Source organism: Daphnia magna, unplaced genomic scaffold, assembly GCF_020631705.1.
Source record: "Daphnia magna isolate NIES unplaced genomic scaffold, ASM2063170v1.1 Dm_contigs141, whole genome shotgun sequence".
In the NCBI taxonomy this organism is placed as follows: domain Eukaryota; kingdom Metazoa; phylum Arthropoda; class Branchiopoda; order Diplostraca; family Daphniidae; genus Daphnia; species Daphnia magna.
Window position 1 is genome coordinate 180,839 of NW_025533139.1, and position 25,130 is coordinate 205,968.

The following is a 25,130-nucleotide window of genomic DNA, read 5'->3' on the forward strand; positions in this document are numbered from 1 at the left end:
GAAAGGGGAGCCAGATTCCCACGGCCGACTCTTTTCGTTTTTAACCCGAGTTCCGGTCCTTTTATTTTTTTGATTTTTAATGTTTATGTGTGAAGAGAGCCTTACGTGCACAATCTCCGGAATTGCGCATAAGTGTAAAGAAGAGAGAGGCTCTATACTCCACAGGTAAGAACAAGAATCAAGACCAGAGGGTTAAAAAAGTAACGAGAAAAAGAGAGGGGGGAAAACGAAATCCCAGGGTAAAATCAGGAAAGATAATCGATTCATTGTCTACATATCCAAGTTTCCAACTCGACAGGAACGAAGTGGGAAAAAAACAAAAAAAAAAAAGGACTAAGGAGAAGAAGATGATAAAGGAACAAGAGTGGTTTCGCCTTCAGCCTCCATCCTTACGATCGGTGGGCAGTTATTGTTGATGATGGTGGTAGTGTGATGCAACTATCACTCACGCGCCGTGGACGCCGCCGCCGACGTGCGGAGGGAAGACGCGCGGCACAACCGACCGAAGAACAACGAACTTATCAGAGTCAAGAAAGCTGTTTTTATATGCGTATATAGGAGGGCATAAGAAAATAGAAGAAGAAAAAACAAAAAAAAGGAAAAAAAAACTAAACAAGGCCGAATGCTTACACACTGAACATAATAACGAATCTAAAAACCTCAAAGTTTCACTGTTCCAGCGGGAGGTACGAGACTCAAGGCGGAACGTAGGGGGAAGAGAATAGATGGATGGAGGGTGGGTTGGTTGTTTTGTTGTTTTTCTCTTGTTATTTCCTCTCGCTTCAGGTTCAACGAGCTAGGAAGAAACCAGAAAACGAGAGAGAAACATAAGCCCAAGTATTGGCTTTTCGGGTGGAGTCACATAGTCGGGAATAAATCAGACTGATCGCCGACAAGACTTCAATGCCGTCTACCAAAAGCATTTTTGATTTTTTGATTTTTTGCTTTTCATTCAAAAAAATGCCTTTTCCCCCTATTTTTCCCTCATTCTTCCTGCTATTGTTCACGCGCTGGAACGTGTGATGCCTTTCGTTCTTCCTCCCCCACCTAAGTCTAGCCAAGAGCCCGACTGTAAATACGAAAGAACGAAGAAGAATGGGAATCCCCGGCCAGTTGCGGTGCACGGAGAGTCAAAAGAATTTCGTCGGTGTCTTTCACCATCAGCCGGTCGTAATCTTCCTCTTCAAATGATTATTACTATTCAGTGCCTTCAACGTTCTATTACTGTGTAACACCAACCGAATACCAGTGACGGCGTGAAGCTGTGAACGTTCGGCCGTATGGGACCGTTGAGCGACGAGGGAACGACAGCACACGCAAATAGAAGAAGACCGTCAAAAGACACGATTGCATCCTCCAGTGGCCGTCTCTCTGTAATGATGTAAAAAAGGAAACCTTCTCACGACCTTTTCTCATCTTCCGTCATCGCTAATCTCCGTTTTGTATGGCCCATATTCCATCTATCGCCGCAGTGTTTCACGCTGCAACCCATGCAAACTGCTATTCATCTACTGCGTTGATTTCTATCAGAATACATTCTTAACTGCGTTAAAAAAAAATTTAATTATTAACAGAAAAAAACGGGATTGAAAAGGCGCTGCGACACACCGACCAAAACACAGGCAAAGAATTGAACGCTGACTCGGTTTTGATGGCGTTGCATTCAACGCAGTACAAGAATGCCACCACGTCAGTTTTCTTTATATGACCATTTTTATCTGCTGGCTGGATTACTAAGCTTTACGTTTTCTTGTTTTTAACGGAATGAAGCTACCTTTTAACGACATGACATATACCTTGAAATGTCACGCTTTTTCATGATTTTCCATAACCAGCGTGAGGGCTTTGACACACTGCTCAACTCATTAAGCGTCGGGTCAAAACACGCTTTTTTTTATTCTCACTCGTTTTCTTGCTTGCCCATATCAAGAAAGAACAGGTCATTTGCGTATACGAGTGTGGTGCACACAATTATTTGGGTGAGGTGAAGGAGAGCGACGTCAACATCAACAATGTGGGAAAAGGAGGGACAAAGGAAACAACTAACAAAACAAAAACCAAATCCAAAAACAAAATCTTGAACTTAGTCAGTGCTGCGATTGAGATCCCATTTTTGTGTGTCAGTAGGTTGGAATCACGCTGTTTGATCACGCACGGGCGCACGGTTAGCATATTGATAGAAACGTGCTGAGGCCAGCATGCCTTCCAAGCAATCGGAATAGCTGGATGCAGGAAGAAATATGGTCGGGCAATTCATTAAACGTGGTTATCTTGCCTCAAGATTCAAAAATAGGTGCACCCACACACCAAAAACAAGAGGAAAGAAATAGGAAAAGGAAATGGGTAACGATACACACACACAAAAAAACTAATGACTACAAAATAGAAACTAAAGACCTATTTGGGGAAATTGACGTCACATACTGTCAATAGCTAGCGTAGGTGTGACGTCGTCTTTTGCATAATATCTTCTAAACTTGCATACTTTTATGTACAGTTCGTTGGAAGAATTGACAAAACGCTTGGCAAATGGTGAGAAAGTTGGTTCCACCGTCTCTCTATTGCAGCCTCGGTGCATTTAATACATTCAAATCGGATGCGCGATTTAAGTCTTGTCTCCAACGAGTTGATCACGAGCGCAACGGAGACAGGGCTGGGGAGGGGGGTTATTCTCTGTTTGTATGGAAATGGGGATGTTGTCACAATTGAAACTGAAAGAAAGCTACATCTGATTTATGAAAAGATGACATACCTTTGTCACCGTCTACCATTTTCCTTTTGCTCTCCTGTTTTCTTTCATTTTTTTTTTTTTGTTTTTTTAGTGACAATGGTAAATGACCTGCCTGTACCCTGCAGACCTCTAGGCTCCATCTTCATTTTAAAACAGTTGCAACCGGGGTCAAGGGTACGCTTTTTTTTTTAAATAGTTAGATTCGTATCACTATACATACGGCACCAACTGAAATATTGCTTCAGCTGAACGCAACGTCCGACAACAGAATCATTTCGAGCTAACGAGTTAAACTTCTCAAGGATCTTCAGGGAAATTGAGGGGGTTCTTTTCTTTTCTTTTTTTTTTCATAAGGCCTACGATTGTGAACCTTCGGTCCTTTTCTATCTTGTTGACCCCTTAGTTCCCTCTGTTTACGACGACTTGTTATTGTTCCATGTTTCCAGTATCCGTTCGTTTGCAGGTTGTATTATATAGCATACCATCTCGCCAAGGTGAACGCACAATGTTCCCTGGCCGGCTTATCCCATGACTTTGCCTTTCTTTCTTCACCCTGCCATTCCACGTTTCCAGCTTTCCGACCCTGCTCAGCTTGAAGTCTGAATCCGCTCCGGCCCAGGAACTCGGGAAGGAATGCGCTTGGCGTTCGTATAAGATTCATATGTACAGTATATGTCTACGAGTATATGTGTGTGTGTGTCTTCGTGTAGGTGTGTATATGTCTATATAATGTCTGAAGGGGTGGAATGGATGGAATGCGTCAGCTAGAAGATGAGGGATATGAAAAAACAGTGTGTCTTCATCATTAACTGGAAGTGGTGGTGGGGGAGGAATGATGGGAATCATTGAAAACGGGAAGCGGAGGCGAGAAATGGGGACGAAAGAGAAATGCTTTCTTTTTAGCAGTGCGCTTCTCTTTTGGTCGCAAATTTGCGTGGTGCTGGGCAAAATATGACTTGGCCTCAAAGCAAGCCTAAGAACGATAGAAACGAATCAAGAGATCATCGATATTGCTGCGTATTCAAATTCACCTTTTGTAGGTGGAGAATGGCTTCTTTTTCAGCCGAGCCGATGACTTTGGAAACGGGCAAAAAAACGGCCACAAAAGCCTGAACAAAACGGCGGGCCGAAACGCGTGACTGATCCATCTGTTTTCTGAAAGAAGTAGAAGCCAATTTTCTTTTCAATGGACTAAGCATGAAGTTTAGGAGATAGATAGTGAGAGAGTGGAGGAGAGATAAAAGAGAAGAGGCAGGTGGGGGGACGCCGTTTATATTCAGCAGCTACAATAACAGATTCCTATATCCACACGCGCGGGAGTATCGGTTCCAGTCACGCACCCAATCGCCTGCTATTTCTTCGTCTGCCTTTTTTTTTTTTTTTTTTTTTAATTTAATGTATGAACATTTATTTTTTTTTTCTTTATTTTTTTTTTTTCTTCTTCTTCTTGTCCGCGTTTGAATGTGCGCCTTTTCCACATTGGCTGTAAACTTTTGGAAACTACATAATTTTTCTTTGTTTTGCTACTTAGTCATTCGGCTGGTGGTCAAAACCTTGGCTGGGCTTTGCATATAAAATAGAATTTCAAAATCCACAAGAAGTTTGTTTTATTTCTTTTCTTTCCCCCCCATTTTATTTCATTTGTTTTCTATGATTCTTCGCCATTCCTTGTGTTCCCCCCCTCCCCGTTTGGGTTGAGCAGGGTATCTAGTCGACCTTTTTTCTACCTTTCTCATCCCTTCTTTATGCAACACGTCTCATCGTTCATTGTGTTTCCCTCTTCCTTGTCGTACCTGACTGGCTGTGGAAAACCTTGTTGCTGTTCCTTCAGCAAAGTGATTGATCCGAACACTATACACTGCCTCGCACTTGTACCCCCGTATTCTTCATACATTCTCCCTTCCGATGCGAAAGAAAACAACGTCTGCAATTTACTTAAATTAAAATAAATCGGCTATTTTTTTCTTCTTCTTCGTGCCTTCCTTTTTATTTAGTTTTATTTGATTCGATTTATTTTATTTATATTTTTCGTTTGTTTTGTCGAGAGAGAAGATTTCGCCATCTACCGAGAAACTTTTGCAACCACAATCGAAAGTGGGATTTAAAAAGCTGAGAGCTTTTCTTCTTGATATAAAAGAAGAATAAAAAAAGGTCCGTTTCAAACCGTGTTTTTTTTTATTTTGGTTGTTGGTAAAGAAAATAAGATAGTTCGAAAGGGAAAGGTATTTAAAAGACGGCGTCCACTATAATTTGAATGTTGCATTCAATATAAGACCTTCAGGGTAGGGAGGGGAGACATGACAGCCTACAGTTCAACAAGTGTCCGTGAGCGTTAGACACTGTTTCACGCAGTCATTGGCTCCCGAAAAAGAAAAAAAAAACAAAAATCAGCCATGAAAGAATAAATAAAAACTAAAGGAAAGATAAAGGAAAATGTGAGGCAAAAACTAGAACGGAAAATAATAATAGCCGATAATAACTTATTTTCTATTTCTGCCCATTTTTGTTTGCGGTGAATAGTTGCAGCCGTTAAAAATGCAAAAACAATGGGCAGGAAGGCTGCGTTCCAAGTGCCTCTGATATATAAACCAACTGACCAACCAATGCAAGATTTTGAATAGGATAAACCTTTTGTTTTATTCGAACACGTCCTTGCGCCAAATTTGCCAACAATTCGATTGTGCTATTCACGATCGATGCATTCCACTAATTTTGCATTGCGACGTAGAGAAATTGTTTACAGGAGATGCCGTCCCTCTCTATTTCCATCGCATGTTCATTGACACACAGGTGCCATCAAGAAACATTCACAATCAAGTGTCGTGAGATGGCTCCTAGATAGTTTTGTAATCTGCATTTCTTTCTCTAAGATCTTTTCACTCACCTGGTTGTTGTTCATGTTGACCATTTTCGTCAGCATGTTGGCAGGTTATGGGTGCAATCCGTCTTAGTTTATTTTCCGCCTGTCTTCGCTCTTAACGCTGCGGTTGCCAACGGATTTTGATTGCCGATATCAAATGCAGCGCTGGCAAGACCACACAAGGATTCAACAGGAAACGACGCAACCAGTAACTTTGTTTAAACGTCCAACAGAAGACAAACAACGAATAAATCCAATCGAGATCACTGCTGGAATCAATGGGGAGGAGCACCAAATAATGTCCACTGCACGTTTTTTGAGGGGGTGTTTATCCGTCGATGAAACAGACCGATTGGCGCAGCACAACAATGATGTAGTAGATTCAATCTTCCGATCCCGTTTGTTTTGTTTGTTTTTTTTTTTTTTTGTTTCTTCCTGATCAAATCTTCGAGTCACTAGCACGGCGTTCGTTTCTTCCCCCTCACATGTCTGTGTAACAATAGGTTCGTGATGAAAGCACACGTTGTGTGGGCACTCAAGCACCGATACAGATTGAACAGAGCTAAACAAAAATGGACCTCACGTTCAGAGACGACCTCCTGCCAGGCAATGGAGAGAAGTTTTGGATCGAGTCGAAGATGAGGCAAACGCGAAGAACGAAGAAAGATAAGACACTAAACTCAAAAAAAAAAAAGAGAGAAAAGAAGGGAAGAAAAGGACGTGGGGAACGCTAAAACGAAACAGATACTTGATAGTCCTATAGATGAAACCTTTGAAGTGTGCGTCTCTTGAATAGTTCCGATAGCCAACAACTGGCCCTGTGAATGTGCGTCTACAGCGGGCTAACCCCGCCCGCTATCGGCGCCCGCGCGCACCTTGCGCACAACTCCATCCGAGTGGAACGGTTTTTTTTTTTTTTTTTTCTGGGCTGTGTTGAATGAACATAGCCTCCGGCTTCCATCGTCCGAAAGGGAAGAGGGAAAGGGAGAGGGTACTGTACTACAAAGCCACACAATCCAACTACAAGAACAACAGTCAAGGAGAGACGAAAGAAAATGAAAAAGGAAGAAAAAAAAGGTAATAAAAAGACCTAAAGCGTTAAAGCCATATACACAGTAGATGGTCTTTTCTTCTATCGCTCTACTAGTGTTTTGTGCCTCGCTTTTTAAGTGGTACACTTTTCATTTGAGTGGGCACCATATTTTTTTGTTTTATTTCGATTTCTTTTTCGTTTTAAAAAGCGCAGCGGAACCTATACCGCCAATGTCGTAGACCTGACGGTCGACTTTAGAACCACTGAATTGCTTATGACCAGTTTGGCCAGCAGCTACAAATTAAAATCCATCACTCGATATCAGAGACCAAATAAAAAATGGCTGTACGAAACTCCCTAACGAACGGAACGAGCGAATTAATAGCTAATCAGGAAACCCGCCCAGCATCCGTCGTTGAATTGCCTGAATAAGGAAAAAAGGAAACAAATGAAAACAACAGGAAACTCAGACATTTCTCATTTCCAGCAATCCTTCAGCGAAAACGGTGCTTTTGAATTACAATAGCAGTCCTTTTAAAAACTGATCTCGTTAGTGGAATGATGCAATCTCTGGCCGTTTTACAAGAAAAAGACAAATTGGCCCGATTCGGAAAGAGTTGGCCTGTCTTTCGTTGAATATACGGAGGAAGAGGGACATTAGTTCCATCGTTAAACGGAGGCAAGACGTTAAGGCATCGAGGGGAAAAAGAAAACAAAAGAAATGAAAAGGAGAATGGTGAGAAACGGCAGCGCCGGCCGCCTTCACACTCTAATTGTGAGAACCTGGAAGTGGACAGTCCATTATATATTATGCCGCATCTGGAGACTACTCTCTCCGACAGCCCTCGCCAGTGCTGCAGCAGCAACAGAGGCAAACAGCATCGTGTTATTAGCAGCTATACCAATGGTAGCGGATGCTTGCCACACAGACAGGGAGGAAACCCGAAAAAAACAAAAAATAAAATAAAAATAAAATTACAAAATTTAAACAAAAAGGACGTCGTATAAATTTCCTTTAATACGCCTGGAGCAGTTCCCATGTTGTACTTTATTTTGTTAGAAGAGAAAAGGGGGGAAAAATAAAGAAAGAGAGGGGGTGGCTCTGGCCTCTAGGAGGCTAGGTTTTTCGGATGTCGGCATTAACGTCGAACGCTATATCCGAGCGTGGAAAAAAAAAGGGAAAGAAAACAAAGGAGAGAAAGAGAATATAGTAATGAACTGCACCGGTATCGGGTCACGGAAAAATCTTTACACGAAGAATGCGTTACCAATCATTTAATTAGGGTTGCAAGTCTCGAAGAAACAGATGAAAAAATGAAAAAAAAAAAAACACACGCACACATTGAATAATTGTTGTACCCATTTTCATTGGGATTTTTTCTTTTTCATTCATTCCCGCATGCCACCATGGTGGTTAGCAGTATTGGATAAAGGGGGCAAAAGAGTCAAGCAGCGTTTTCAACATAATGCCAGTTAAAAGTAGTTTAAACGTTGTTTTTGGTTGTTTTACAGTTTTTCGTTTCTTTTTATGTCTCTGTTGGCTTGTTATGTTGCACCTGCACTGTTTGACCTGGTACAAATGACAAGGTGAAACTCGATTGAATTTTGCCGTCCCTTACACATCCGGTGTCAGTGTGGATGGACGAGGTGTACGAGGGTTGAAAAAAAGAAAGAAAAAGGAGGACTAGAATAGAAAATAACGAACCAGCTAATAAGAATACTTGGAAAAGAAGTTGATGACTTGACGTATCGTGTCGAGATCGAGAAAAGAATGAATGATAGAGGAGCCTTTCAGAAGGGACGGAGGTTAGCTAGTTGGGCTGGACACAAAATGTCGGGTATACAACCGGTCACACGCTACCGCCTTCCCCCTTTTTGTCCGACATTCGATGCGCTACACTTCAACACTCTGAAAAATAAAATACAAATAAAAATGAAATAGTTCATTGAAAAATTAGAAAAGGTACAGTAGGGTTCTGTCTTTACATCTTTGTCTCTGTTCTCTCTCGTTGGCATTTTTCTTCGTCAAGCTTGGCTTGTTTCCGGCTTTTTTAACAAAAATTCTTCTCCGTACTTCTCTCGTCTTCTATTTTCGTTGTGCTCTTTTGTCTCTTTCTCTGTCACTTGTTGCTGGCTAGTTGGATTCTTCCAACTTTTCGACAGCCAGACAGATATAGGATGACAGAATGAAGAAGTTGGGTAGGATACAAGAGGCAATAGACACCTGGCGCATTCCTCATCTGGGTCACAAAACAAACGATCGACATCAAAACTACTGTAATAGCGGGAATGTCTCTATAGTCAGCTATAGCCAGATAGTTGAACGCGCGGTGTAGCATATCAACTTTGGTCACCTTTTCTCCACTTTTGCCTTGTCTATTCCTCCACTTCTTTTTCCTCTTTTTTTTTGTTTTATCCGCTTTCCAGCCTTCGTGGGCCCTTGTCTTTGAAACGTGACGCAAACTGAGGTTTCATATTATCGTCGGCAAGCTTCGTGGTCATTCGACCTGAACTCGAATGTCTGTAACTTTTTCGCCGTCTTATTTCTTTCCTTTTCTTTTTTTTGTTTTGTTTTTTTTTTGTTAGCGATAGATTTTGTAACCACTGCCACACTGAATAAAAAATAAATAAATAAATAAAACGAAAACCAAACGAAACCAAAGGTAAAACATTGGGATGAGGGTCGAAGAAGCGTAGCAGCAAGAAAAAAGCGGAGAAGGCAAATAAAGATATTAGAATCAAAAGGATATATACCAACACCACAAATGAAAAAAAAAGTGTAAAAGCAAACAATAAGCAAGAAAAAGCAGTGGATGGCGTAACGGCGAGACAGTAGAATGACGATTCAAGGTTATGCGTTTAGCTCGCCAATTACCGTCTCAATTTAACTTTCACTATTAAATCAAACAACCGAAAGCGGTTTGCGTATTAAAAGCACATTTCTAATCCGAACTTTTTTTTCCCTCAAAAGTTATGCCCTTGATTGCAGGTTAAACTAACAAATAGATATATATATAGATTTCTTGAACTTATTAACGTTGTTAGCGGCCTTTCAACTAAAAAGCCGTCAAATACTTTAGTTTCGTTGCAATGCCGAAACGAATTCGAGAGAAACATGCTGATGTCAATGGCGATAAAAAACAAAACAAACTTGATTGGCTGTTCACCTTTGCGTTTGTCGATTGAAAGACATTCCGATGGTGCATGAAAGTTTACTCTTTTCTTTTCTGATTGGGTAGATAAACATTTATACGTGTACATCTTGTGCCTATTATATTAGTGACCAAAGAAAAAGAGAGAGCGCAGGAGAAGGCCATTGCCAGTGGTACGTTACAGATATACGACATACCTGCACAAGGACACCCTATTGAGGCAACTATTGGCTCCTTTTGTTTCCACATTGGGTCCGCTGCAATAACTTTTTGAAATACTTGTAACGTTAATTATGAAAAAATGTTGAAAAGAAAACAAATGTCAACAACTGTTTTCTGTCTATTTATCTAAAAATGTAATCGCCGCCTCAATTACTACTTATATTTTCCAAGAGTGAGTTCCACACGTTAATGCGGGGAAGTACATCAAACTGTTACTCAAATGAAAATTCGAAAAAAAACAAAAAAACAACAAACACGAACCACGAAGATATTAATTACCGTAACGGAAAAGACTGTTTACTCCTGATGTCATGCTTTCCTTTCTGAACCAACTCTTTCTCTTCGACACATTTAACGTAATGACACAGCTAAAATAATTTGTACAAAGTCCTGATCTTCCAGCATCCGCACGCCCAGTTTCACGTTCTCTCTATCTCTCACTCTTTCTTTCTTCAACTTTCTTTACTTGCTGAATAACACCTCCTTTCTAACGTCTTCTCTTTCGCCCAGGAGTCTTTATTCCATATGTGCCGCCAATTAAGCGTCAGCAACTAATGGGCAACAGAGACGGATCCAAATTTTTTTCTTCCTTTTCGTTTTTCACGGTACATCTGTTTGGTTGCGTCACGCTCTTTTCTTGTTCGCTCGAAAGAGTCCTTCGTGAGACAGACGCTCCTTTCAATAATATGCGTGTGGTCTCACATCGACATTGCCAGTTGAAACATTTTGTTTTTGTTCCATTTTTTCATAAAGAGACTAGAACGAAAACACTTCACGAGATGGACTGGAGATAAAAAGAAGCATAATCATCTTCATATAGAAAAAAGTGGGAGTGCGCTTTCACCCAACGCACGATCTGCATACAGCCGTTTGACAATTGGCTTCCCGACCGTTTCAATAGATGGACGTTCTTGAGACGATATCGTTCTTTAGACGCTAATGGCCTGATACTGTCTAAGCTAGATAAACGATGAAACAAAGAAACCTCATGGGGGATTTATAAAAAAAAAAAAAAAAAATTATTGTACAATCGCCTGGAAATCACCGGAAGATGAACCATATTCGACTACGAGAATGCTTGTTTGTGTTGGGAAAAATATGGCAATTGGTGACTAACTTGTGTGGTATTCTAATGAGGATTTGAAATAATGTCACGCTTTTGTTTCTGACCGGATGGACAAGTCACCTTGGCTTACTGTATTTTGGATTTATGAAATTTCAGCCTTGATTTTGACAAGTTATATATATAGCCGTAGGCAGTCGGGCCGTGCCGTCGGACATCAACCTTTTCCTCCTTAAAATTTTTTTTTACTTCTTTGTTTGTTTAATTTACGTTTTGGTTCACTTCTTGTTGGAGTCTAGTGGTTTTATCGATGATTAAACACCGAAATCTAGAACGTAATTCTCTTATGCATCAGCCATCTACTGGTCGGCTTCGTCACTTTTCACCTAGTGGCACCTGAGCTGTCCAGTTTCTCGTAAGGCTTGATTTGTGATTTACCTACAGCTCTTTTTTCCATGCACTAAAGACCAGAAAATAAGAATGCGATAGCTCTAGTGCTACAAAAACTATTCCCCATCTCTTTTCTAAATCTTGGATATGGCTCGTAAAATAGCAAGACGTATGTGTTCGGTTAAGGCACATAGGCCTAGAAAAATACAGCCTGATGCAGGTCAAATAAGACGAACGTTTCTCTTTTAATGGTTTTATTTCCCATCTTAGCTTTCAGCCTAGGTCAGCTAAATTGTACCTTATGGACCTAAACAAGTTTAGGCTTGCTGCCTTTTTCAATTCCGTCGCCAATGGATGTGTGATTAAATCTTTCCAGGGCCTCTTTGCATTTCTCCAAACAGACTATCGTGGTCCGGAAGGGTCCTCTTTTTGAGATGGGCCAGTTTAATGCTACAGACCTTTTTTTTTTTCTTTTCTAGTTAATAACTTCCAGACAGGGCCTCTGCTTCTTGTTTGACATGGCGTTCCCAATGGAATGCAACCGCATAGTGCGTTTATTTCTTTCCTTCTAGTTTCAATTTTGATCTGTTGTCCCATCCAAAAACGAACTGATGTAAAAAAAAGGTGTATTTTTATATAGTAGATTTTTCAAGACAGGTTCTAAAGTAAATTACGGGCTAGAGTGAGTCCAGCTTGCTATAAGATAACCCGCTCTACGACAGTACCGATAACAGGAAACAAGTGGATTTATGCGGGGGTGTAAAACTCTAAAGAATCTCGTATACTTGCGGGAAAAAAATATATATTTTTCTTTCTAGAATGAATCATAGTTTGCAGAAAGAATTAGTATGTGGACTTGGAAAGAAAATCATGATTCTTTAGTTGAAGAATCATGAAAGAATCGCTTTTTGATTCGATAATTAGTATGGTGATTCTAGAATCTCGTACACATCACAAAAGAATTTTACACCCTCGGATTTATGCCAACTCTACATGCAATTTCTAGCTTTTTCCTTTTAGTTTCACCGAATTTCTCATAAATCAAGATAAAACTGAATACATGGAATTTCTAGGATTCGCGTCGAACTGAGTTAGACTGCCATTGCTGAAGAAATTGTGCATCTCTGATGAACTTCAGCTCTCAATTGATGGAGTATCCATTCTTCTTAAATTCTATTTATGCTATCTTTTTAGGAGATAAGAGAAGGGGCAGCGGGAATAGAAAGTGTATGGTTGACTTAACATTCTTATGTTATAACAAAGAATATCAAGTCAAGCAAAAAGATGCGTATTTGGTGTCAGAGATTCGCTAGTGATGACCAAAGAAACTGGTAAACTTGGTGTAGAAGCCATTATGAGAACAAACGTGAAACTTTACAGCGAAGTTGAACAAATCGAAAGTCTACGCACTTCTTCAGTGCAAAATAAACATACAAAACAGGTTGTTAACACAATTCTCGTGCTGTCTTGTTTTGCAGATGGCTAATTTTCTTTAGAATTTGCTCACAAAACCGAACTAGAGTTAAAGGCTAAATCTATTGCCACGATAGGCTGTATTGCCACGATAGGCTTGCCACGACATCTTTCGTGACAATTAAAGAATATTTGTCTACTACTTCCACGAAAGCCTATAGGTTCCCTCTCATCGTGGCGGTACGTTCAAATATACTTACCGGCACGACATATTGTAACGTTAAGTGAACGACCTCGTCCTTCAACCGACCTTTCCTCTTCGTCGACCGACGACGTCTCAGCCCCTTTTGTTCTCCCTCTCATTGGTAGATTTTGGCGAGTCTTCTTTCCAACACCAGGCCAGCCGGATTCAGTAGTTCTTGGTGACATGTGTTTGTGTGTACTAGTGCTAGTGTAAAATGTCTATTTTTTTGGTGCTGGAATGCCAACAAGCATGGCCAGGTCCGGGCGGTCGTGGTAATACGGCCGTTCGTGGTGCGCTGCGGTAATGCAGGCACGGGTCGGTAAGACGGTAATGCGTGAACCCGGATGGGTATTTGTGTGTGTATTTGATGGTCAGGAAAATAGACCGAGTCAGTTATGTCCGAGAATTTCTTACTGTTGTACCCAAATCATACTGTTACCGAGCCACGTCTTTATGCTTGGTATATATTCTGATGACAACCTTCGAGAATATGCAGCGAAAAAACGTCAACACTTCCATTTCGAGACCAGTAGCTTACACTGTCAGTTAACGTAGGCTATTTATAAGCACGGATCACTGAAGTAAGGTGCCCTAACACTTGGGAACTGTATAATTGGATAAACTTTGTGTGTCGTAACCTGTCGCTTAGTTGTCGAGGAAGGTTTCTCTGCGTCAATAGTTAATTTTCAAAGGTTCTTCTTTTCAAATCAAATAAACGACACCAATACGTCGTATAGGAGTTTGTGTAGGCCTAACGAGATGTGCTAAACGCACCATTGTTACCTATGGACTAGATAGCACGCGTTTAGCGACCACAAATGTCCAAATAAAGTAATCGATAACCGTCGATAACTAGGCTACCGGTAATCAATTTCTGTAGGCGTAGACAGTTCAATGATTTTGTGTTCCTAAAAATACATAGAGACAACTCGTGTTTCTAAATCGACTATAAGGCTTGTAGTGCGCAGCTGTCAAGAGTAGCGAAAATCAATAGTCTGTTCCTTGTGTGTCGTATTTGCCGTCACGACACACAGTTTGGCGATTAAATTGAACCAGGGAGGTACCAAGATCACGTCGGCGGTTGTCGACGCATCTAATTTTTTTCAATGGAAATTCTTAAGCTATCGCTCTTCATTGACATTCTATTGTTTTTGGTGCCTCTCCTACGAGCTGATATAAACCGAACGGGTTGTAATCGCACAGTAGAAGCTGGTGATGTTTTGGCAAATCCCTTGTTGACCGGTTATAATAAAGGTCGACCCTACAATTGCTGGTTTCTCGTAAGTCATTCGGTTCCATTTAACTTGAATATCTTTTCGACTGAAAAACTTCATTTAGCTTTGACTCATTTAATCTCTGTAATTGAAGCTTCTTTGTCGAGTATTTTCGTTCACAATTGTTAACTGCTTAAACGAATGAGAATAAATCAACGGGAAATTTGATCGGAGAATTTTCGGAAATTCGAATAGGTGAAGCCTCGTGCTAATAGTGCACCAAAAGACGTTGCTCTTGTCATTGTCCTAAAATTCCAACGTTTTCAATGGGGACAGCTCATCAACGCTACGACCTGCATCGGCGGAAATCTTAAGGTACAGTATGAGGAGTGGCGATGATCTCATTATCTTCGATCCTAACGCATAGCGACGACTATAATTGCCAAAATCATATCATGTCCACAGATATACGATGGGCCGACGGCATTGCATGATTCGGGCAATCCCGGATTCTACTGCGGGGAGATCGAGCGAAGCAGGTTATTTATTTCGGAGAACAACATGGTGAAATTGCATTTCTTCGCTGAGAGCTATGATGATCGCTACCAATTTGCAGTTTATACGCGCCAGGTTAGTTCCGTATTGAACAACAAAAAAAAAAGTCCATTCTCCTAATAGAGGGGTAAGCGTTAATCGATATATCGCACTTTCTGCTGATGCACGTCCACTAGGAACAACAACAGCAACTGGTCGAACGATACGGACACCATCCTCCGCTCTATCCTCACCGAAGAGGACAACCCATGACACCTGGGTAAAATAATATTTTGAAATTTAGGCTGTGCTCGCCAGAATGTTTAATTATAAGTAATCTATAGCTAATGAATGAATAATAATATTAATTTCCTGACTTTTGAACACCAATTCTTGAATCCTTTCGATTATATAGTTCTTTATCTTGCGATCGAGAATTTACCGACTGTCGATTGCAGACGTGTTTTGTCCAGTCACCAAACTTCCCAGGTGTCTATCCTCGTAATCGCCGCTGCCTTTATCACGTAAGCACCCGGCAGCCGTTCATCAAGGTAAATATATTTTTAAACCTTTACTAATCAGCCAACAAATCACTGCTTGTCGCAAGAATAGAGTGAAAGCAGTGACATTTTTTCGCTTAGCTTTTTACTGAAGACGGAGAATTCAACGTGGATGGCCAACGATGCGATAATTACATAATGTGTCCACTTCGCCCCATAGGGGAAGAAATTTGTCCTCATGATTTTATCAGGTAAGGAAAGCTATGAAACCTTTTTATTTTACTTCAACTAAATCCTGCATTTAACTAACTCAAACATCTTCTTTAGGGTGTATGACGGCAACAGCGAGTCCGCTGTGGTCATTGGCACATTTTGTGGCATTGGCCGTTTCCCTTTTTCCATCGTCGGCACAGGAACAGATCTTCTACTAGAATTCGTTTCTTCGACAGCTGGTAGGTGTCAATCGAAAAGATCTTGCCTAGTAAACTACTACTTGTCTCGTTTTTTCGACCAGGGCCATTGCTAAATACCGGTTTCCACTTCAATGTGGATAGCTGGCCGGGGAATGTTGGCAGTGTCTTCAATCAGCATATGGTCCAACAACCAACCGAGAAATCAACTAACGATTCTAAACACAATCCAGTTTGCAGCTACGTACTGACCAGCGCATCATTGGAAGGCAGTGGGGATTCAGAGGTTCGTTGCTTCATCAAACGTGGATGACTTTAGCAGTTTAATTTCCATTTCTGAATACGACTGTCGTTTAGGGATTGTTCCTTTCGCCCATGCACTGGTACCTGCCCAACACCGTTTGCACTTACCTTATAACAGGGAAACCTGAGCAAATCGTCCGTGTCTATTTCCCGACGTAAGTGCAATCATTAGGCTTCTATTTCGTTCCTTTTAATATTCCTACTTGTCTGTTTATTTTTATAAAAGAAAGATTAATATTTCTCAACCATTCGGAAAGCTCGAGCAATGAGTTTTTGTGGATTTTATTTTATTTTTTTCCATTTTTTCCCCCCAATGGTTAAGCACATAAACCAAAATTTTATTTCCCTCCTTTAGATTCCGCATTAGCAAACCCGATGCTCCTATTAAGCAACCGACGGGTGACTGCAGTGAATCATTGACTATCTATGACGGAAATACGGCTAATCCAGCTCGAATTATCAAAACATTTTGTGACACCTTTTCGAAGCCACTAGAACGAAAGGACTTTCTGTCAACGGGCAACTCCATGTTCATTCGCTTTCACAGGTTGGTGTTTCGCTCTCTTGAGAAACCTCCCCGTAGAAGGAATTTTACGGATTCTTATCTCTATTCTATGCTGATCGCCATGTCAACGAGAGCAGTCGAATTGGATCGTACAGTGGATCTTCCATCAACTTTTGGGCCCATTACGACTTCTTTAACAACAGTCAGCCTGAAGGACTTAAAACTGCTGATAGCGATTGTGACGTCGTTTATGAGCCGGCCACTCGTACCTCAGGTCAATGGATTTCACCGTTCAACACCCTGCTATTCAAACGTTCGGCAGATTCATCCGACCTCAAATGCCGCTACACTTTTCAGGTAAGATCGTATTTGTATGCCTATGAAGAAATACAACACAAAACTCAAAATTTGGTGTAGCTCATGCCAGCCATTTCTGTGAATCGTACAGGGTAACCGACGCAGTTCTAGTCGAGTGATGTTGACTCTGCAAAGCGTCAATTTGAAGTCTGTAGCATATCCTTGTGCGGATCGTCTGATTTTTCGAGATTTGAAAAACGATCTAACCATACTCGACGTGAGCGCTAACCGGCTTAAAGCAACGGGCAATTATACAAGCACGAGAGGCAAGGGCTACCTTTGTCAACTGCAGTTCCAGGTATTCGTTATACATGCTAAGTTTCGCTGACTACAACATAACAAACTACCCATCTATTTTGTCTGCTTAACTAATATTTGTCTTTAATTTTCTATAACGTTTGATTTTTTAAAATGTTATTTCCTTATTTAATTATTTTTGTATGTTGTGCTTTTTTTCGTATTCAATTTTTTAGATGGGAAACATGTCCACACCTTCACGAATACTTTCCTCGACGCCCAGTTTGTTAGCCGCGCTTCATATTGATGCTCTACGATCAACTTCACTCTATTTCAAATCCAGTTCACCTGTTTTCAGTGGGAGATACGATTTTATTCATCCATTGTACATTTGTGGATCACCCCGCCCTAACGTGACGGTGGACGGCGTCATTAACTTACCGTAAGCAGATTATGCATGGAACTAACTTTTTTTTTTTACAAGCCCTGTTACTTACCGAAGCCTTATGTTTGCAGACAATATTTCGAGGATGGTGACGTGGTTAGTCCGTTAATTTGTGCATGGGATTTCGTAATTCAACGAGAAAATAAAAAAGTTGCAGGAAACGAAACAGCAGCGATGATGTTAAACGTAACTATAGTTTATTATAGCCTATTTCAATAAAATTGAAACCTAAATTCACCTAGGTTGAAGTTTCCGGTTTGCTCAACCTAACACGAGTACAAAAAATGTCACAGTGCGGCGATCCAAACGGCAATTTCGTTGAGGTGACTGTGCCTGGAAACGAAATGCCGCTTCTGCTGCTCTGTTCTAAGCCGGAAAGGCATAATGATTTTTATAAAGGTTTATCAAACATTTGAGTGTGTTGTTAACCAACAAAGCTAACTTTTCGATTTCCTAATAAAGGAATACGGCTAAGAGAAGGATTTGACGATTTGGACATAATGAAAGAAACTCACTACCAACCTGATGTCAATTATGATTACATCAAGTCGTCCGGATTTAGTACTTCTCTGCCACTGTTTCATTCGAAATTACCACACCATAAAGCAGTGATCATCGTGAAGCTAAACAACCTAAAAACCAGTTATGGGGTTCGAATATCGTGGTCAGCTGTGCACTAATAGGTAAAGCCTTGTTTCCATTATTTTGAAATTTTTATTCCCTCTTAAAGGAGTGTTTGGCTTTAATACATCATCAGTATGAATTTTCATTTAACGTTACAGGAAGCGACTCGCATTCACAATGGATTGGTTGCATACGCCGTTGGTGAAATTGAGTTGCGTACGTTGTGAAGTGAAAAGAACAGCAATGGCTCTATGCCAGAAATTTAATTATAAAAGTATGATTTTTTTTTGTTAAGAATATTAGACTCTATGCACTTCCCATTATTCTATGGTAAATATTTCACCTGCGAAGTTTGAAGTTCGAACAGTTACACAATAAAATGTATTTTCAAAATGGAATAAATTGATACCGGTACGCAACTTTTGTCTGGAACCGTTCGAACATTTAATGAATTAAATACTGTAAACCAAGAAAAAGACGGAACTGTAAGGACAAAGTTGTCCTTTATTCCATGACATCAAGTCCATGGCAAAAATTACAATTTTTAATATGCATGGGTGCAATGTTCCTTATGATCACCATTCTTGTTTTTCTGGTTGGTAGGGTTTTAAATTTTAAATTTCAACTTTTCTTAAGCTATAGTCTTTAAAAATATAGTTTTTAAAAATATTAATACTCCATATCGGGATACCATTTTTCCAGTTTTATAGAAATTTTTATACTTGTGGAAATGCTATTTTAGACTGCTAAATAATAACGAACAACAAAACGAAAGTGAGTGGATACAGGTGAGATAAACCACGCGTTTGGATGTAAAATTCAACAGCTATTGAAAATTTTTTTTTACCGTATCAATATTAAAGGATTATTTGCACTGCAGTCGTTAAACACAAGCTGTAAAGAGGAAGATAACAAGACTAAAAGATTAAAAAAACTTTGGTTTCCAATAGCGAAAAAAAAGTCCAAACTCCCAAAAATGTCCAACATTTTTTTTCTTTTTTATTAAAAATTATTGAAAGTTTTACAATGATTTTTAATCTGAGTTCTCACCAATAAAAGTAATTTATTATTTGTATATAACTAAAGGCGAATTGATTTGGGCTGTAATAAATGCGTACTGTGCTTGTGGCAGTTTCTGTACGAGATATGTTGCGATGGTAAGCAGATCACTGCTTATTTGGAGAAACCGAGTAACAACGGCTGTAGAGTTCGATTGCTCCACAAGCAGCATCCGTGAGATTGTTCCAAACGTGCTGTTCTAAAACCTGCGTGCGGATTTTTTCCTCCAAAATGAACACGATACCTATCGATTCGTCGGCCTCCGCCTGGCAGTTTTTTGAATATAGCTCTTCTACTTCCTCTGACGTCAAAGAGCACCTGAAAATAGTAAGCGCCGCGCATTGCTAGAACTGAAAGTAAGACATTGTGAAGTAAAATACTGACAACACAAGGAATTCCGCGCTTGGCCGTCCAGAGCGTTCTAGGCTACGAATTACTCCTAAAAGTACAGGATCTTTTATTGTTTCCATCGGCAAATTGACTTCATCACGCACTTCATGTATCACAGAATCGAAGATTTCATCCCGAATTCGTCGTAAATTTTCTGGCTTCCGGCATTCTTCTTCCGTCCAAGATTGTATAGCTAGTGAAACATTATCCGGTTCAGGATGACCGCCTGGCCTGTCTAGCTTCCCTTTGTCTTCTCCGGTCCACATTGCCCGTTTCAAGAAAAGGAATTTCTCATCTGCAGTGAGCAAAAGACATCCAACGCCCAACGGATCAGCTAAACACGATCGACCATTTTTGAAACACTTCATTCCATGCAGCACCAGTTCTTTCCCAAATGGATGACAATTTGTTCCTATTAATTCCATATATGTGGTGAGACCCAGATTAATAACAATCTGGTGATCATTGCAAATTGCAATACTGTCAAATCTAAATTTAGATTTATTGTATAGTCTGTTGTTTTCTTGGCATTTTTCATCCCATATTAGCTTGACAGATTTTTCTATCCATGTGTCAGATTTGTTACTAAAGTTATCAGAAAAATTTATCTGAATTTGGCTTCTGTGGAGTGGTATCTTGTGACAAGCCAAGTCAATAATCTCAATCCCTTCTGTTCCATTTTGTGTTATGAATGCTCTTTCATCCATTTACAGCAATTAAAATGGAATGGGCCTTTTCAATGTGCTTTACCTTTAACATTCAATATATGGATATAGAACTCTGTGGATGAAGAAGAATATAAAATTTTTTTGCTTTATCAATGTTAAAAACTTGCAGTGTCTACCTTGATTTGTATTGGTACATAAAATGTTTTAAGATGGCAACTTTACCATTGGCATCTAATCAGGAAGGATGAGTGCATAATAATTTCAGAATAAGTCGCAGTTAAATTATGCATATATTCTATGCTGTTGAGCAACTTACAGTCAAACCTACGTCCTACCACAGACAACGAAGTGAAAGACTGCGATCAGCCCCATAAGACTGGGAGGATGCTCTTGGGCGATGCTCGTAACTGCCACCAGGTTCGCGTCGTGTGTTTGTGACTAGTATTTTAATGAATTTTTTTATTTCCCTACTGATCACATTCTTCACACACCCGGGGTTTGTGAGAAAAATATTGCTTAAAATTTTTTAATTTTTATTTCTTAATTACGTGTAGCCCTTCTTTGTATCCCTTGAATTATTTAAAAAATTTTGTACAACTTATATGTTACTAATTAATTTCATGTTCAATACACCCTTTTCTCAAATTTTCTCTCCCATTTATTATGAATCGTGAACCGCTGTACCCATACGTCAATACAGAATAAAGCCTAAATCAACTCCATCTCGTTCAGGGGCCTGAACGCTGTCAGGCAAAACATGACGACAACTCCTGTTAAGGCACGTTCAGACTACAGCCTTTTTGAGCGTTTTACGTGCTACGTATAACGTTTTTACGCTCCGAGTTACGTAGCTGGGAACGGAGGAGTGTTCAGACACAACGCTCTACGTAGTACGTAATACGTAAACTCAAAACGTAGTCAAAACGAAGTCAAAACTGAGCGTACGTAAAAATGAGATTGATCTCATTTTTACATAAGTTTTTGGGACGTTCTACGCACTACTTAGCCAAAATCTATTACGCTTGTCTACATTCTTTTGTTTTTTCAGGTTTTCTCTCCTGTTTATTCATTCTGGGATATGTCAGGTGTAGAATTGTAAATTTAATAATTAATTTTTTTAATTTTTATTTTAAAAATAAATATTGGTCCTACTAAAGTTGCCAAAAAGAATTCCCCTAACAAATTCAAGTCGCCCCCCAAAAAATCACCGATAAAGAAAATCAAAAAGTAAATATTATTTCATGAAATCTTTTGCAACTATTTTGGTTTATTGCTTATTCTATTTTAGGTCTTCAAGAAATTGGTCAGAAGAAGAAAGTTTCGTCCTCAGAACTTTTATCAATAAATATAACAAAGAGCTACAACAGGTACAAAAATCTACAGCAGACGCTAGAATCTCCGCAGAATCTAGCCTACTCTACGTAAATTTGACAGTGTAGTCTGAACAGTCTACGAACACATTTACGTAAATATGGCTCCGTAAAAAACGCAGCGAAATTTACGAAGTACAAACGTAAACTTTTAACGTTATAAGTTATACGTTATACGTAGAAAAGAGCTGTAGTCTGAACGATACTTTAGGGTTCAGGTCCCTGGCGGCCTGGCCTCAATTTGCAGCAAGAGATAGGCAGCTCAATTCGCTATACTAGCGCAACTTGCCTAACGCATTCAGTTGCAACTCCATCTCGTTCAGGGACCTGAACCCTGTCAGGCAAAAACACAAAACCCCGAGCCGTTATTTTTTTGTTTTGTGTTTGTTATTATTTATGTTTATTGTTTATTTTTCTTTCTGTTTCCTTTCCGTAATACAATGCCTTTTAACTTTATAATTTTTTTTTCATTTATTAGAATATTACTTAATTAAGCAACGGTATAATTTCATTAAAATTACTGTAATAATTGTGAATTTCCACTCATAGGCATTCGGGTAGTGGAACCGGTTCCAAAACCCGATATCGTTACTGTGTACCCTATTTGATTTGTTTTTTGCAATACATCATAGTTTTATTTATTTTTCTTCACTTGCACACCCATTTTAAGTTAAGGCTGGGCCATATCTTTTAAAGTGGGTATTTTAAACGAAAGAAAACCGCTTGATAAGCACCTACCCGAGTAATGACCCATCAGCTATTTTTCAGGTAGGTAGGTCGGTGTGGTTTAACGTGTCTCGGGTAATCCCTCTATCCCAGTACACAAAATTCAAATAGCTTTATAGGTAACCATATTAGGTCTAAATAAACAAATTTTACAGAAATGGATAGCCGATGATGGGGGCTATCCACTTCCGTAAAATTTTTACTTAAAAAATACCTAACCGAGTAGTAAACCGATTGGATATTTTTGTCGGTGTGGTTTGACGGATCGTGAAACTAAATGAATTATAATCAGTAAACTATAAGCTCTATATTTGAAAAAAGTTGCAGGAATGGGTAGCTCTTGATAAGATCACAGACTACGAAGTGAAGACCGCTATCATCGCCATAAGGCTGAGAGAAATCCAGTAGGCGATGCTTGGTCTTACCGCAAGGGGCGCGGGAGTATACTTTCTGAAATTTTTCTACTTTTTCTAATGTTAGTACTGAATACGTGCTTCACACACACGTATCGGCGGGAATTGTATTTAACTTTACGTTATCAACCGTACACCTTAATTATCTAGATCCCCTTCCTGTATCCCGTGAATTATTTCAAAATTTTATTCTAATTCTTTGGTATGGTAATAAAATTATACATTTACCCCCTCTTTTCCCTATTTTTCAGATGTGTTTTACCAATGAATTTTGCATCGGTAGGCTATTGGGATGGTGGATAAGAACTCCGTCTAGAGATTTATGGAAATGAGTATGTCGGTTTAAGTCTATATTATGTCATGTTATCAATGTGAGTAAAATTTTATAAATTTTTAATTTTATCTCTAAGTGAAAATGTTTAATCCGTTTATGCACGGATCGTCGTACATCCGCATCGCGCAGGCGCGTAGTGCGCATTTTGGTCACACCCGATGCATCAACTCGCTGACTCACCATTCTAACTGGAAGTTTTAGAAATTTCTGGAAGCCAAACTGCAAATAAAAAAGGGTAGTTAGGTTGAAAAACCAAGCAGTATGGAAAAGCTAATCTCTTAAAGAAATTTTAGCCTATAGACCTTATTAGTATCTCTAAGTATGGGTCAAGCCGAACCCCTAGCGACGCGTTGCAGTGTGAAGTGGTGCCGTGAACAGCCGCTTTTTATTTGGCTCGCCCAATGTGGTTGTTCTCTAGGTTTTTCAACGGTAGCAGACGTCTACAACATTTTTTCAACAGTTTTCTGTCATATGTTGGATTTTTGGAACACCGATTTAATTTTTTTAAGCCACCTATTGGCAGGGTAGTGGGTTTTTTTTTGTTTTTCTTTAAGGGGGAGGGTAGACGGGGTGATGGACACGTCAGGCAGGGTTGGGTAAGTCTAGACATTTTAAAAAAGTGCCTTAAGGTATTACGCTTTAAGGCAAGTTACAGGTCGGGACATTCTTGCAATCGTTTCCTTGAACTCTTCCCCACTCTTCCTCCTCAACGCTTCCCATTTCTTCCTTGTTCATGACGTCATTGCAATTCTTTGGTCAATCTCCGACCCTTGTTCCCCATGTCATTCAAAAGTCACCTTCGTGAATTTACTCGGATTGTAAAACTCACTATTTTTGAGCTCCTTCTGTCACGCTGTTGTCACTAATTATTTGCCTCTCCCCTTTCATTGACGGCCCACATTTTCAGACCCCCCTGAAATGCACAAATCGATTTAATGAACTTACCAAAGACGCCAAAATCCATTACAATCATGAAATTCTAGTTACGATGTAGCAGGTAAGCACGGCATTTATTCACCACACGACGATGGGCACGTCCTTCGCTAAATGTGAAGGTAAGGTAGACATACGTGGCGACGCTGAAAAGGCAAGAAATCAAAAAGACCCTCGAAGTTAAGTTTTTTGGGGGTATTTTTTAACGAGGCTTTAATTGGGAGCGCCAGATGGTGTCGTCGTAACCCTTGTTTTTCTAGGGAACGCCTACCCGCCATAGGAGGTATTTGAGTTTACAGGCCTAAGCATTAAGTAGGCCTTGGTATCACAGTGGTCGCATCAAGCCATAACACGACGAATCGCAAGACAAGCAGATACTCTTTTTAAGTCGTTGTTTATCCAATGCACAGTTACTCCGAGAAAGGAATTTCTTCTTGTCGACCAGAAATCTGCTTTTGTGCAGATGTAACGAGCTTGCGAGAGCTGCAACAGCAATTCTCTCTTTTTGGCAATATATGTCTTTGAAATTAGATTACGGTAGAACGCTCGACTTCGGACACGCAGCTTCGGACAAAGTCGGTTAATAAACTTGAAATCCAGTGAAACAATCAGATTTAATAATGTAACATCTATAGTTTAGAAAAGGCACACTATGGATAAAAAATATCATTCAAGTTTTTTTTTTTTTTTGCAGGACTAAATTTTCTTCACTTGGTTCTGTTTGTAGAAGATTTAGCGCCTTTGGTCGTTTAAAAGGACCACGTCTTCTATCACTTAAGGTCCATGACATCCTCAGCGGATTCTGTTGGTATTTCACTGGCCGAATCAGAAATGTTACTTTCTTCGAACGCGAATTCAAGTAAAACTACTGCCTTACATTGAAAAATGGTTCGCACTGATTTGGGAATTGTGTGACATGGTCAAATAGTAAAATGTATCGTCAAGGTTGAATTATTTGAAATCCGTGGATAGAAGCAGATATCACTTACCAACTCATAAT

General features: G+C 39.8%; 3 protein-coding genes and 1 long non-coding RNA gene across 5 annotated transcripts in view; 1 reads left to right on the top strand and 3 right to left on the bottom strand.

Annotated features, from left to right (window-relative positions):
- Positions 1-6,472, bottom strand: part of LOC116932721 (protein bunched, class 2/F/G isoform) — a 28,615-nt gene extending 22,143 nt beyond the window's left edge. Inside the window, 1 exon segment of the mRNA XM_045167124.1 lies at positions 5,616-6,472. Within this exon segment, the coding sequence (XP_045023059.1) occupies positions 5,616-5,651 (36 nt within the window). The 5' untranslated portion in view covers positions 5,652-6,472.
- Positions 6,473-7,884: 1,412 nt separating this feature from the next.
- Positions 7,885-9,227, bottom strand: LOC116932715. Its single transcript, XR_004399666.2, has 2 exons — positions 8,611-9,227; positions 7,885-8,533 (listed from the first exon to the last, which is right to left on the bottom strand). It is a non-coding gene; the product is annotated as an uncharacterized LOC116932715 (long non-coding RNA).
- Positions 9,228-13,325: 4,098 nt separating this feature from the next.
- LOC116932693 lies at positions 13,326-18,656 on the top strand. Of its 2 annotated transcripts, none has more exons than XM_045167133.1 (17): positions 13,326-14,388; positions 14,578-14,697; positions 14,788-14,952; positions 15,054-15,136; positions 15,272-15,407; positions 15,498-15,607; positions 15,684-15,808; positions 15,871-16,052; positions 16,124-16,224; positions 16,425-16,616; positions 16,712-16,931; positions 17,023-17,229; positions 17,405-17,610; positions 17,685-17,799; positions 17,856-18,012; positions 18,076-18,296; positions 18,371-18,656. In XM_045167133.1, the coding sequence occupies exons 1-16, from the start codon at positions 14,215-14,217 to the stop codon at positions 18,291-18,293; spliced, it is 2,511 nt and encodes an 836-aa protein (XP_045023068.1). In that variant the 5' UTR covers positions 13,326-14,214; the 3' UTR covers positions 18,294-18,296; positions 18,371-18,656. The 2 variants fall into 2 exon arrangements, with proteins under 2 accessions (XP_045023068.1, XP_032796414.1); XM_032940523.2 differs by having other exon boundaries at positions 13,328-14,388; positions 18,396-18,656.
- A 560-nt stretch (positions 18,657-19,216) lies between these two features.
- LOC116932702 (uridine diphosphate glucose pyrophosphatase NUDT22) lies at positions 19,217-20,730 on the bottom strand (the record flags this gene model as incomplete). Its single annotated transcript, XM_032940535.2, is given in 3 exon segments — positions 19,217-19,614; positions 19,681-20,466; positions 20,531-20,730. Coding segments are annotated over 2 exon segments (924 nt in total). The 3' UTR covers positions 19,217-19,403.
- Positions 20,731-25,130: the final 4,400 nt, after the last annotated feature.

Bases quoted from the DNA above. Each gene is read 5' to 3' on its own strand.
- LOC116932693 (XM_045167133.1), top strand. From the start codon at position 14,215: ATGGAAATTCTTAAGCTATCGCTCTTCATTGACATTCTATTGTTTTTG. The intron at 14,698-14,787 runs GTACAGTATGAG...TCATGTCCACAG, and splicing joins GCATCGGCGGAAATCTTAAG to ATATACGATGGGCCGACGGC. The intron at 16,053-16,123 runs GTTCGTTGCTTC...ACTGTCGTTTAG, and splicing joins AAGGCAGTGGGGATTCAGAG to GGATTGTTCCTTTCGCCCAT.